The 12,822-nt window shown below is 49.9% G+C and overlaps 1 protein-coding gene across 3 annotated transcripts in view; it reads right to left on the reverse strand.

Moving 5' to 3' along the window:
- The window catches only part of TRAK1 (trafficking kinesin protein 1), a 98,782-nt gene that overhangs the window by 22,718 nt on the left and 63,242 nt on the right, over window positions 1–12,822 (reverse strand). For all 3 annotated transcript variants that reach the window (XM_007463235.1, XM_007463236.1, XM_007463237.1), the window contains 7 exons: window positions 11,024–11,124; window positions 10,084–10,192; window positions 7,727–7,805; window positions 6,618–6,748; window positions 5,872–5,946; window positions 5,199–5,336; window positions 1,065–1,141 (listed from right to left, as the gene is read on the reverse strand). In XM_007463235.1, the coding sequence (XP_007463297.1) occupies window positions 1,065–1,141; window positions 5,199–5,336; window positions 5,872–5,946; window positions 6,618–6,748; window positions 7,727–7,805; window positions 10,084–10,192; window positions 11,024–11,124 (710 nt within the window). The remainder of the gene's footprint in view (window positions 1–1,064; window positions 1,142–5,198; window positions 5,337–5,871; window positions 5,947–6,617; window positions 6,749–7,726; window positions 7,806–10,083; window positions 10,193–11,023; window positions 11,125–12,822) is intronic.

Consider the following 12,822-nt stretch of genomic DNA (forward strand, 5'->3'; position numbering starts at 1 on the left):
ACACAGGCTCCGGACGCACAGGCTCAGCGGCCATGGCTCACGGGCCCAGCCGCTCCGCGGCACGTGGGATCTTCCCGGACCAGGGCACGAACCCGTGTCCCCTGCATCGGCAGGCGGACTCTCAACCACTGCGCCACCAGGGAAGCCCCTACAAATATATTTAATGGTAACTTTTGTCTCCCACCTAGTTTTCTTCTCTCATGACAGTCTCTAGAAAGCAAATTCCAGGAGGGCAGTGTTCACTGCTCAGCACATAACAGGGCTCAATAAATTTTTGCAGAATGAGTCTTTGTTGACCATTCATACTTAAAAAAAAATAAGACTTAAAGTTAGTCTTAAAAACTTCTATAATGAGATGATAAACACCAAATTCTTCTTTTATTTTTACCAGGAAACTGCCATTTCTAAGAGCAGAACCACACTTTGATGCTCATTTGTTCTCTTTTAAGGAGAAAAAAGTAGGTATGTTTCTATAATGGCTGCTTCTTTCTGGGCTGCAAAGGGCTTCACATATGCACCGAGGCTTAGGGACTGGTCACTTCCAGGATCCCGTTTAAGTTCTGTCTATGGGATTTGGGTACAGAGAAAACTTGATGAAATCAGATCCACAGGTTCCTCACACCTCTGAGCAGGCCAAGTGCAAGGTCTCAAGTTAGGAAGAGAGATGGCACAGGCCGGTATGTACACAGAAAGGAAACGGAAGCCTTGCTCACACCCCACCCCCTGAAGAGTCCTCTGTATCTCAGATTGCATCTTATTTTTCTTTTCCTGACAGACGTCAAAAATTTTTTTAAGTAACATTTTCCACTGAAAAGAAAGATAAAAATGAGTGGCGGTGTCAAGATGGAGCTTATGTGAAGAGAGATGGGAAATACATCTGTCCTTCCCTAACTTTCCGCAAGTTCATAATATATATTTAAAACCCAACCAGAGGAGGAGGGGGGTTGTCAGCTGTGTTCTCTAATCTCCCTTAATCTAGACTGTCTGCGGAAGCATCACAGTGATCACTGCTGGCATCTGAGGCCCACCCCACAGTCCCTGGGAGCTGAGAACCAAGGCCGTACGCGATGTCTGGCGACTCGGGCTCTTCCAGCTGCAGCTCCTTGCGCATGGTTCCCTCGATCTCCGCCGCCAAGGAGTCCTGGGAAAAGCCGGGAGACACACAGTGAGTGAGCAGCAATTCAAGTGCTCTGTCTCTAGAAGAGGCGCGAAGACAGCCTGGACACAGAGCATAAACCGAGGCCTCGGAACACAGGGTGACAGCATCTGCCACGGGCAAAACGCCAGGCTGAGCGATCCCCATGGAGCTGAGTGTAAAGCCCCTTTGCTCCTATGAGCTGAGGGTATGATAGCAAACCCTATGTTCCCTGGGCTAAACCATGGAGCTGTGGCAGTGACCACAAGAAGAGGCAGAGAGCTTGCTGGGGAGGACCTGAGTGATGGGTGCTGTCATTTGGGCTCTGCTCTTGTGATCCCTGGCCTCCGGCAGGGAAAGCTCCTATGCCCACCAACCATCTGTGGCCCACCCACCTTTAACAACCAGCTCACGTCTCATTTCTGCCAGGAATCCTTCATCTCCTCCCCAAGGAGACAGCAAACACATTAGGACCTTTGCCAGTTCTCTGAACAGTCCACTTGCGTCTTTCTCAAGCCAGGTTGTGAATTTGTGGGTCTGGGGAAGACCAGTCATTGAGGACTTCTCACCTCCTGGATGGGCCAAGCCCCAAGCTCAGACTCAGCAATGGAGGGGTCTGCTGAGTACCCCTCTCCCTGAACCGCCCACCAGGCCTCACTGGGTGAAGCGGAGGCTGACAAACCATCCCTCGTGCTCACGCAGGTGGATGCCGATAGGACCAGGATATGCAGAAAAGCACCTGCTGAGGCCTCAGAGGAGGACACCACCTAGGAGAACCTGAAGAGAAGGGCTAAATTCGTGCCGAACAACAGAACTTCCTGCAATGACGGGAATGTTCTCTTTCTGCACCATCCAGTATGGGAGACACTGGCCACAGGTGGCTACTGAACGCTTGAAATGTGACCAGTGTGACTGAGGAACTGAGTTTTTTTTTGTTTTTTTTTTTTGCGGTACGCGGGCCTCTCACTGTTGTGGCCTCTCCCGTTGCGGGGCACAGGCTCCAGACGCGCAGGCTCAGCGGCCACGGCTCACGGGGCCAGCCGCTCGCGGCATGTGGGATCTTCCCGGACCGGGGCACGAACCCGCGTCCCCTGAATTGGCAGGTGGACTCCCAATCACTGTGCCACCAGGGAAGCCTGGAACTGAATTCTTAACTGCACTAATTTTAAGTGATTTAAATTTACATAGTCACATGTGGCCCGTGGCTTCCCAGCTGACAACGCATGGGGCCTCCTCCACGGTATCCACCTCCAGGGCCCCCCAGTCCACTGGGGATGCTCCGGTCTGGAATTTGTAATTTTTAAGCTAGTTTATTCTTCTTAATACTGTTTACATTCCAAGTTCTGCACAAGGGAAGGACCTTCATACCACTTAAGAGAAACAAGATACCAAACTACTAATGACACTGCTGTTCTGGAGGAAAGTCACAAGCAAGGTCTGTGACATTTGTGGCCACGATCCCCCCCGGGCCATCTGGAGATGAGCATGGATCCCTTCTCAGAATAATGTTTTTAAATGAATAAAATAATTAGGATTAAAGAGGAAGTCAGATATACTGAGTTAATTACTAAAATATTAATAACTGCAAGTATGATAGAGTAACACACAGGATCGGGTTTCAGGACTGGTAATGACTGTCACTTTGAAGCGGAGATTAGCACAGGTGGTGTCTTGGGACATCTGTGGCCACTGACATGTGCTATGAAGAGAGCTGTGATTTCGAAGGACGACAAAGTCACGGGGATGCTAATATCACTGTGGTTTGTTACCTACCTTCATGAAGGAAGGAAACACCAAGTACAGTTAGGCATTAATGAACATGTAAGATATAATCCTCCCTCGAAGTTCAAGGGCCCACTGAATCCTGTCTGTAGATCCCAGATTAAGAACTCTTGGCCATAACACAAGAGAATTGGGAACATACTTGAGCAAAACCTGCTACTCACTGTTTTATTCAGCAGTTAGAAGGGCTGGGAGCAAGAGAGGCAGATCCGGGTGTTGTGCTCCAGAGACACAGGCATGATGCAAGATTTAGATTGCCTTAAATACCTTTCATGCATAATGCACTTTAAAAATAGCCGTCTTCAAAAACTGAGCTCTGCCAACAGCAGAAAAAGGGCAAACCAAAGCTCCACCTCAGCAAATAATAAACGCTGAGAATCAATCTCTCCAGAAGAAACCCAAATGCAGACTTTCAATTCAACTTTTCTTATGTCCTGGTTTAGCTTTAAAGTACAGGTCTGTCCTTGAGAGCAGGAACACAGGAGAGTGAATCCCAGGCATGCAGGAAACAAGATAGCCCCAGGAGATGTGAAACCGGGAAGGAGGGAAGGTGAGGCAGGGAGTGTACAAAGCTACACGGGCCCGTCTGTGAGCCGAGCATAGTCAGCTCTAGATGGGGATTCAGGGGATATATTGTCCTTTGCTGCCTTCATTGGGATTCTTGGAATCACTGGATCCCCAATCTGCTTCTTGGAAAGCTGACTATTTACATTGTGTCTTTCTTTTTGGTTTCCCTTAGATTTCAATCAGGTGGAGAGAGAGCGCCTGACTTTACGAAATCAAAGAAGAAAAGGAGATCATGATTTAGAAAAAGTGGTCAGACAGCAAGGGGTTGGGTGACAGTGTCTGCAATGGGGAGGGGGAATCTGTGAAGAAAAAAGAGCCCTGAGTAAAGGTCAATTTGAAAGGGACCAACTTTCACAAACATTTATACAGCCCTCCGCTCCTATTTTATTTAGGGGAGTTTCTCTCAAAAGTTCTTCTCTCCTCAGAGAGAACTGGTATCTCATCAAAGCATGGAAATAGAGCCTGAAAAGTTCTTGGTGGTTTGCTTTTCAGTCTGTTGATCCAGCCATCCAGATCTATTATCTAGTAAGCACCTACAACTCTACAACATACCAAGCACTGTGCTAGGTGCAGAGTATTAAAGAGGAAGGAGGAAAGAGCACATAAGACATGGTCCCCACCTTCAAGGGGCCCTAGTCTGACAGAAGAAGATAAAATGAGAAATTTCCCCAAATACTACTGGGAAATGACCAGCAGGGGGGCACCACCCTGTGCTGCCCATAGGGAGAGGCCAGCCTCCTGGAAAGCCCCCTTCTCAACCACATTCCCCTAAAGCTTAAACATGAAACAGATCAGGCCAGGGTTCAAGAAATAAGATTGTGGGGAACTAAGAGGAAAAATATAAAAATGTCACACTGTGCCGAAAGAAACGGAAGAACAGCTTCAGGGCTAACAGCACATTTTGGCTTCTGTAAGAAACTTGCTTTGCTTGCTTGCTTGGGGCGGGAAGAACCGGGTTCCTGATTGGCTGATTCAAAATTAAACAGCTCCCTCCCGCCTTGGGGACTTCCCGCCCTGTGAAGGGTATAAAAGCCTCGCCCGACTGTTAGTCGGGGTCTCACTCACTTCTCTCCGAGTGGGACCCTGTCCGGACAGTTTGTGTAAGCTTCTATACTTGCACTTGTATAAATCCTTTGCTAATCTTTCTGCTTGGTGTTGGTGATTCTCGGGTGTCCTTGGTTGGGACACGGGTCGCATTTACCGGGGAACTCGACTCCAGGCGTGTGGCTCCCGGACCGCAACAACACCCAGCATAGAGGGAAATCTTTTTTCAGATCACAGATGCCGAAAGCCACCAGAACGGTTAATAAGCATACAAAGAACCAGCGGAAGCTTAAGGCAATTTAAGAATTCTCGAATGAGCTTGTGAGCCCAATATAGCACATACTCTAAAAAGGTCGGGGTGGGGGGGGAAATAACATAGAGTGCCTTCCAAATACCTGAGGTGCCTACTAAATCTGGTTCCTACTAAATTTATCTTCCAGGGGCAGGAGAAGAAAAGACAGATTCAGAGGGACGGAAAATAAAGAACCAATTCGTCTCACGTGGTTAAGAAGCCACGGGCTGGGCTCGCGAGCCCTCATCTTGGATCCAGATCCAAGCTGCAAAAGGAGAAGCCACCTGCAGAGGCTCAGCTCCAGACCCGCCCTCCTCCCAGGAGCACCCGCTGGCCTGAGGGTGGGAGGTGGGGGTCAGGCAGCAGGCGGGCACTCACCATGGGAAACAGGCCCAGCGAGTGGTAGCGCCTGGACGTGGTGTTGGGCATGGTCTTGTTCCGGAGGTTCTTGAGCTCTTCCTGGGCCTCGTGGAGCATCTCCATGCACTCGGCGTACTTGTCCTCCAGCTCGCGCAGCTGCCGGACACCAGGAAAGGGCAGAGGGCTGGGATGTGAGACCTGGTACCACCCACCCACCCACCAGGATCACTACCAGAGGCTCCTGCCCTCCACGGGACCAGCTGCCCTGTGTCCTGAGGCCTAAGAGTCCTCAAGGCACAGTTTTTCTTTTACTTGCAGACTGGGAAATCTCCTAAAACACTAACGAGCAACTGAGAGGAAACAAACGCGAGGGCAAATCATCACTCCCTCGTTTCCTGCCACGTCTTTCAACGGGGCTCCTCTGACACGGCGTGCTCTGTGTCCTTTCCTTTATTGGAACGTTTGTCGGGGGCCCGTGCGCGCCGGGCTCCAGGCTGGTGTACAGCCCAGCCTCCCAGGTGCTCACGACCAGCGTCAGCTCAACTGGGAGCTGCCTTAGGAGTAAGAATGACATTCAATTCAAAATCAGAATGGTTGTTAAGATGGGCGGGACCCACACAGCCTGTTGGAGGGAGGCTGATGTACCCCAGCTGGGACCGGGGCCCTGATGAAATGAGGAAGAGCCACTCACCTCGGCCGTGAGCTGCCGCTGGGCATCCTTGGCGGCCCCCAGATGTTGGGCAAGTTCTTCATTTTCCACTGCACACTAGAAGGTGGCAAAGGGAAATCAGCTTCTCTTTTAAGACACGTAGAAAAGTCTAACTTTTCCCCCTCTTATTCCCTGATCCGTTATGATCCCATCACATGTCCACAGGGAGATTTTATCTTATACTGGAGTAACATTTTGTCTTTTATATAGTTTGGAAGGCAGCGTATTTCCTGTGTCCATGTTCATTCCCTATCGCTTACCCCTACCCTCCACAGTCACAGCTGCTCTCTGGAAGCATTTCACCTCAGGCCTCTAGCAAAGGCCTGACGTGGGGAAACTTAATTGTTTTTTCGCTGCTTCATCTTAAATCTAAAGGGGACAAGGTTCCACCAGCAGAATATACAGGTGCCCTAAGGACAAATACCAAACTAGATCATTCAGACTTTGAATTCCCAAACTCCCTGTTTACAGCCCCTTTACCTTTCTTAATGAGTTCTATTCATTTGCAGATTTTTCTTAGGAGGTAAGTGGTGATAAATGTGATCCCCTTGCCAATTCAGGGCAACAAATTTTATGCTATTGAATCCGCTAAGCTTTAGCAAAAGCTCTAAAGGGACAGCACAAATTCCTAAAATATGAATCTAAAGGGCACTGTCTTTGGGGTAAATGCCCCCTTCTCGATCTCAGAACAGCTAGTTTTGGATCAGCCAGAGAAACAGAAGCCTTACAGCTTTTGCCTTCTTCTGCAAATCAACTATTTGGGAGAGCAGGTGTGTGATCTCCTCTTGCTGGCGGGCAGCATCTTCCGTCTTCTTGGCCAGTTCCTCCGAGATACTGGCAATCTGCACGTTGGCATCCCCTTTGACCAAGAAACGACAGTCGCAAGACCCAGAGAGAATGGTTTCTTTGTGGTTTGTCCAAGAAAAAAACATCTTTATTACAAGACAGGGGGGAGTAGTGGAGAGTGCACGTGAAGATGGCTTGGAGGGAGAGTCCCCATCTTCCTATATGGGCTCGGTCTGTCGTGAGGAGGAACCGGCCCACCAGCTGTGGCTCGCAGGCTCTGTGTGGGTCCTCACCCCACTGCCCAGAGCCACCTCCCCAGAGAAAATCGGGCAAGCTTTCGCAGTCAGCCCGGAGGTGCCATACCAAACAGAAGGCGCCTCTGGCCAATTCTGCACGTTCCACACAGGAACACACCCCCATCAGTAACAGGAACCCCTGCTGCACTCTGTTCTAGAAAGGAGCTATTGCCACGCACAACACAATTCCCCTGGGCGTTTTCAACCCATATTCAGAGCCATGACTTATTTTACTAGATTTAAACACAGGGTGTGTTTCATTGACTTAGTGTTTTGCTGACACTCAGAATACTGTGTTGCCCATTTGTCTTAACGTGTAAACTTATAACGGAGAGCGCGGGGGGAAGCACATCGTATTTGCAAAGCTGAGAACTCTGGCCTCAACGTTTACACATCAAATTACTGATACTAAAAGGCTGTTCTTCCACATCTTCAGCTCAGGACTCCGAAGCTGGACCCAACTCAGACATTCGATAACCAATATTCCAGCAGAAAGCCAAAGTTAAAATTAATTTTAATTAATTGCGAGAGACTGGGAATGTATGGCTGACAACACCACACCCGCTGTCTCATACACGAGGGTGAGGGGTGCCACACAAGATCAGGGGAGGCCTCTAGTTTTTGGAAAAAATGCTACTGAGCCCAGGCTGGCAGGAAGACCACACTCTATCAGGTGATGCAAATCCGTCTGGTCTTAATGATGGCAGATGGGGAAAGTAAAAGCGGGGGACAGGAGGGGCAGGGGCAGGCCATACTCAGCTCCTTCACGCAGTCATTGACCAGCTGCTGCTCCTTCTCTTCATAGGTAATAGTCTCCGTCTTCAGCTGGCAGGCCTGTGGACAAGGCTCAGGTCAGAGATCCCACAGTCGCACCTGGACAGCCTGGGGGATGCAGCAAGGGCTAACCTGGGTCTGGAAAGCTGCGCTTCAGCATCTCCCCCCAGCTGTGACCCACTGAGCCCTCAGATATAGAAAGTCAATCCCAACCACTAGAGGGCACCACACAAAGCAGGTGCTAAAACCCTTGCGAGTGCCCCCTCTATCAGTCGGTCTGTCTATTCACGTGTGTCTGTCCTGGCTCACGGTCATGGACCCCCTTGTGACCCAAACAGTGGCTATGACACAGCCCTGCCTACCGTGGGCATTCTAAGGATAACCACCACCACAAGAATGGCTAACACTTATCACACCTACTACGTGCCGGGCACCATCCTCTGAGTTTCTGAGTGGGAGTTAGACCTGTCGTATTCAGCTGAGTAAAAACAGGGTACAATATGAAAGCATTAAAGTTCAGAGACCCAAGAGCTACCCCTCGGACTCTGGATGGCTTTGCTCCTGGCTGAAAAGGTGGGAAGAGATCTGAAGGCCACAAGAAAATGGCCCAGTTAGAGAGGTATCTCTGAGCCCTCAGGTCCTGGCCCCAGAGATGCCATGGTTCTGAAAGCCAGATGCAGGAGCCGGAATGTGTGGCTGGGATCAGATTCCCTCCGCTTGCTTTAGGGGAAGACTCCGACAGAGGGACAAATTGCTGTGTGCCTGGGGCTACAGCATTTACTTGGGGCAGATGCTGGAACTCAGAATGGGGAAAACTGGACTGTAGTCTTGGCTCAGCCACTGCCTGGCAGAGAAAGCTTGGTCGCACTGGGCTTATGTCTCCCATCAGTAAATGAGAGGCTGGAAGAGTTGATGGCTAAGAGACACGAATGACCCTTTCCTCAGGCAGGAGGGCATCCTGTTAAGCCCAGACATGAGGCTCTTTCCAACATGTGAGGCAAGTTCGAGGCGACAGGTGGTCTGCCCTACTGGAGGGACTTTGGGGAACCCCGGGCCAGCTTAGGTGAACATGCAGCCCAAACTTGACGGACAAGGGCCTGATCGATAGGGCTGTACCATACCTCTGGCTAGAGAGCATAAACTCACTGATAATTAAACAAAAAGTACTAAATTTGCATGCATCTGTATTTCTGGATAGGGGCAGTGGGTGAAGGGAAATAATGTGGGGTTTGGAGCCACAGAGACTTACAAACCCTGGCTCTGTTGCTCACTAATTTGCAAGATCTTAGGCAATCAAAACACTTAGTAGCCTGGGTCCCGGTTTTCCCTACTGTAAATGAGAATCAGAGTAACCAGCTTCCAGCCTTGTTGTGAAGATTGTTTAAAGAAGAACGCAGGCAGGGCTTCCCTGGTGGCGCAGTGGTTGGGGGTCCGCCTGCCGATGCAGGGGACACGGGTTCGTGCCCCGGTCCGGGAGGATCCCACATGCCGTGAAGCGGCTGGGCCTGTGAGCCATGGCCGCTGGGCCTGCGCGTCCGGAGCCTGCGCTCCGCAGCGGGAGAGGCCACAACAGTGAGAGGCCCGCGTACCGCAAAATCTGTGATAGATTTTAGAGTTTGCTCTAACAGGATTGAGTTAAACAAGATGGGGACTGCGGGAGTTATCACATAGTATTTACTTAATAAAGGTTTGTTGATTGCCTCATGGCTGATGACTTCAGGTACTTCCAAGGTAAGTGATCTCCTAAGATCCTACAAGTATGGTTTAACAGTACAAAAAAAAAAAAAAAGAACGCAGGCAAAGTACCCACCACAGTGACTAGCCAATCAGAAATACTCAAAAGCACGGGTTTCCAAGCTGCCTCACTCAGTTCAACCTTTTTAAGTTAACTGTCTAAGAAATATGTCTCCAAGTTCTCGTGTACTATTGGGGCACATGTGACCTGCAGTCAAGTGAAAACGAGGCTTTCACACCAGGCCTCCAAGTTACTTCTATGTCCGAGCTGGAGACCACCATGGCAAGGCCCCACTTTCCAGGAGCTTTGGCCCTGACCGAGAAGAAGGGTTTGCCACTCTTACCCATCCTCACGCTGCGTAACTCAGCAGTCCGTCTGCTGCAGCCCGGATAGTATGTGCTGCCCTCTGAAGGCAATGCCCAGCTCATAAATGAGGCAGGCCCTCTGGGCACTTGGTGTGGCTGTGACCCCAGGTCCACATGGCTCTTTCATAGACCATCACCCTGGAGGACGGTGGGGCTGTAATCACTGCTAGTCTCACCAGACGTGCAAAACGGGGCCACCACCCTCGCAGAGGGGACGAGGACAGGGAGCGCACTTCACCTCTGATCGAAGCACAACGTTCTCCTCTTCAAGGTCCTTCAGCTTCTTCTGGAGAGAATCCAGGTGGAAGTAATTCTGGACGGAGGAGGACGACTCATTCCTCTTCAACCTGGGGGACAAAGTTCACTTTCTAGGGAGGGAGGCATTTCCTCCGACCACCTGGCAAGCCATGGAGAAGCACAAAGAAGGGCCGTTTCAAGGAAAGCTCATGAAAGGTGCAGGGGTGACAATGACCCATCAGGCTGCCCCCTCACCACCAGGAAAACAGCACAGGCTTACGGCACTTCAGAGCCACATCCCAACCCTGTGCTGCCACTTTGCCTCAGATTTCGGGGGAACCAACCCTATTTGAAGTCTACACAATCTGGGATGCCTTCTATGTGCCAAGAACTATTTTAAGTACTCTACATGTATGAACCCATTCAGTGCTCACAGCCCTAAGAACTGAGTACTATTATTATGCCCACTTTACAAACGAGGAAACAAGCACAGAGAGGTTAATAACTTGGCCACGAGCCACAGAGCCAAGATCTGAACTCAGGCCATCGGGCTCTGGAGTTCATGTTCCTAATAGGAGACTCTGCTGACTCAGAGAAGCCCCTCCCCCCAGGCACCCCCCAAGGACCCACCACAGCACTGCTGGCTCCAGAACCCTGTATTTCCTCCAGATGCAGAGTCCAGCTTGTTACTCCTTAACAGCCAGGCCAAACCAATCTGAACCGACAAACAAGCAGTAAGACCCAGGAAGAGGAAAACTAAAATCCCATCAGAAAAGGAAAATCCATCTGTCGGAGGCACTCAGAGATGTCTGGCCTCCAGAAGGCTGAGAGCAGCTGACCTGTGCTGCCAGTGAAGGTGATGCTGTCTAGGCAACTCCAAGCACGTGGAGCACAGCCAGCCAGTGCTCCGGCCTCTAGAGACAGGCCCTTGGGTGACTTACGGGGTGGAGCACACAGACTCCGGCTCGCTCTCCTCTGCGGCGCTGGTGTAGAACTGAAGCAGCTCATCCTTCATGGACAGTTCATGCCGGAGCTGTGACACCTGCACAGACACAGCCCGTCACGCGCTCTCTCAATGTGACAGCATCCCCACTCGTGCTTAAACACTTATTGCTCACCGACAACATTTTCTAAATTCCTCATTCAAAGTGAAGGCATGTCACCAGATTCTGTGCTATTCAAGGGAAACAAAGGGCTGAGTTTGATCCCATTTAAGAAAAATACAATCAATTACTTTTTGGCAAAAATCCCTCTGTTTAAATTTGTAGTTTTTACTTTGGTACAAAGAAGAGGTGAGAGGGGACTAGAAGGTGCTAGAATGATGGCTGGGGCAGGGGGGCGGCAAGACAGCATAGGAGGGGCTTTGCAAGTAAATGGATGACCAGCTGAGAAAACACTCAGAGAAGCGGACCATGTTACCATATGGAGGAAGAGGCCATTCACTTCTGCCAAAACCAAATCCCATCTCGGACCAGGACCCCTGGTGACGTCAGTTCCGGGTGGGCAGCTACAAGCAGCGAGCCCGTCAACCCTTGTTCTCCCGCTTGGAAAATCTCATAGCGCCACCTTGTGACTGCTACACCCTCACAGGAATTCTGGCCAAGCTCGGCCAGACCTTGCTCTGTACTCAATGATTACAAGATAGGCATTCCAGATACGGGAAGAAAAGAGGCGACCATGAGGAACTACTCTGCAAGCATGGTTCTGCAAGTCGCACTTATTTATACTGCAGGTTTAAAATAAACAAACCTGAGCCATAAAAATTTTCACCTGCCCTTTCACCATTCAGCACCGATGAATAGGCAACCAGCACTGTAAGCGAGGATTATAATTGTTTTAATTCTTTCTTGTTTCTAATTTGATTTGGGGTCTATAGTTTATCCCAACTTTCCTACACAACACCGTGAATATATTTTATCTTCCATGGAGAAACCAGTTTTATGTGCGTAAAGGCTTCGGCTTCAACACCTAGACTGATCATTTAATGATGTGCCAAAGGGAAACAGTTTTCAAACTCCAAGGTTTCCCAAGGGGACAAAAATTCACTTCCACCCCCAGGTGCAGGATGCACTTTGTGTGAGGAAAGGAAGCCCCAAGCAAGGGCGGCACCCTGGAGAAGCAGCGTGTGAGGGGCGACGGGTGACCATTTACTGGCTCCTGATGGCATATGTCCCTCTGCTCAGAAGGGGCCAAGTAGGGGGCCAGGCTGACCCTTCTCCCATACTTGGGAGAAGGGAGATTCAGGCCATGATGCTGGAGGCCGGGAGAGCAGGGGTCAACTTTATTTCTCCTTGAACACGACCGTATCTTACCTCATCACCTTGTAAAGAAAGCCCAGGATTAAAACTTGTCTTTATACAGTGCTGTACATCAATTATAACTCAGTAACACCGGAAGGGGAAAAAAAACAATAAAAATTACAATAAACCCTTAAAAAAGCTTTTTCTTATCGAGTGGCTACTCCGTTTCATCACATTAAGTGATCGGTAAACCCAGACGACAATAGCTGGGAATATCTTTAACGAGGAAAAAGTCTGAATACGTCTTAGGGACATAAATAAGGGCATCCCCGTCGCCCCCCCGCCGCCACTAAGCAAGTTTCTGACAGAAAATAAGGGAGAAGAAATGAGAAGAAGGAAAGCCAATCAAAGTCCTCACAGTTCAGATTCACTGTTCAAGGGCCAGTTAGGGGGCCTCCCTGGTGGCGCAGTGGTTGAGAGTCCGCCTGCCGATGCAGGGG

The sequence above is a fragment of the Lipotes vexillifer genome, unplaced genomic scaffold (assembly GCF_000442215.2).
Source record: "Lipotes vexillifer unplaced genomic scaffold, Lipotes_vexillifer_v1.1 scaffold820, whole genome shotgun sequence".
In the NCBI taxonomy this organism is placed as follows: domain Eukaryota; kingdom Metazoa; phylum Chordata; class Mammalia; order Artiodactyla; family Lipotidae; genus Lipotes; species Lipotes vexillifer.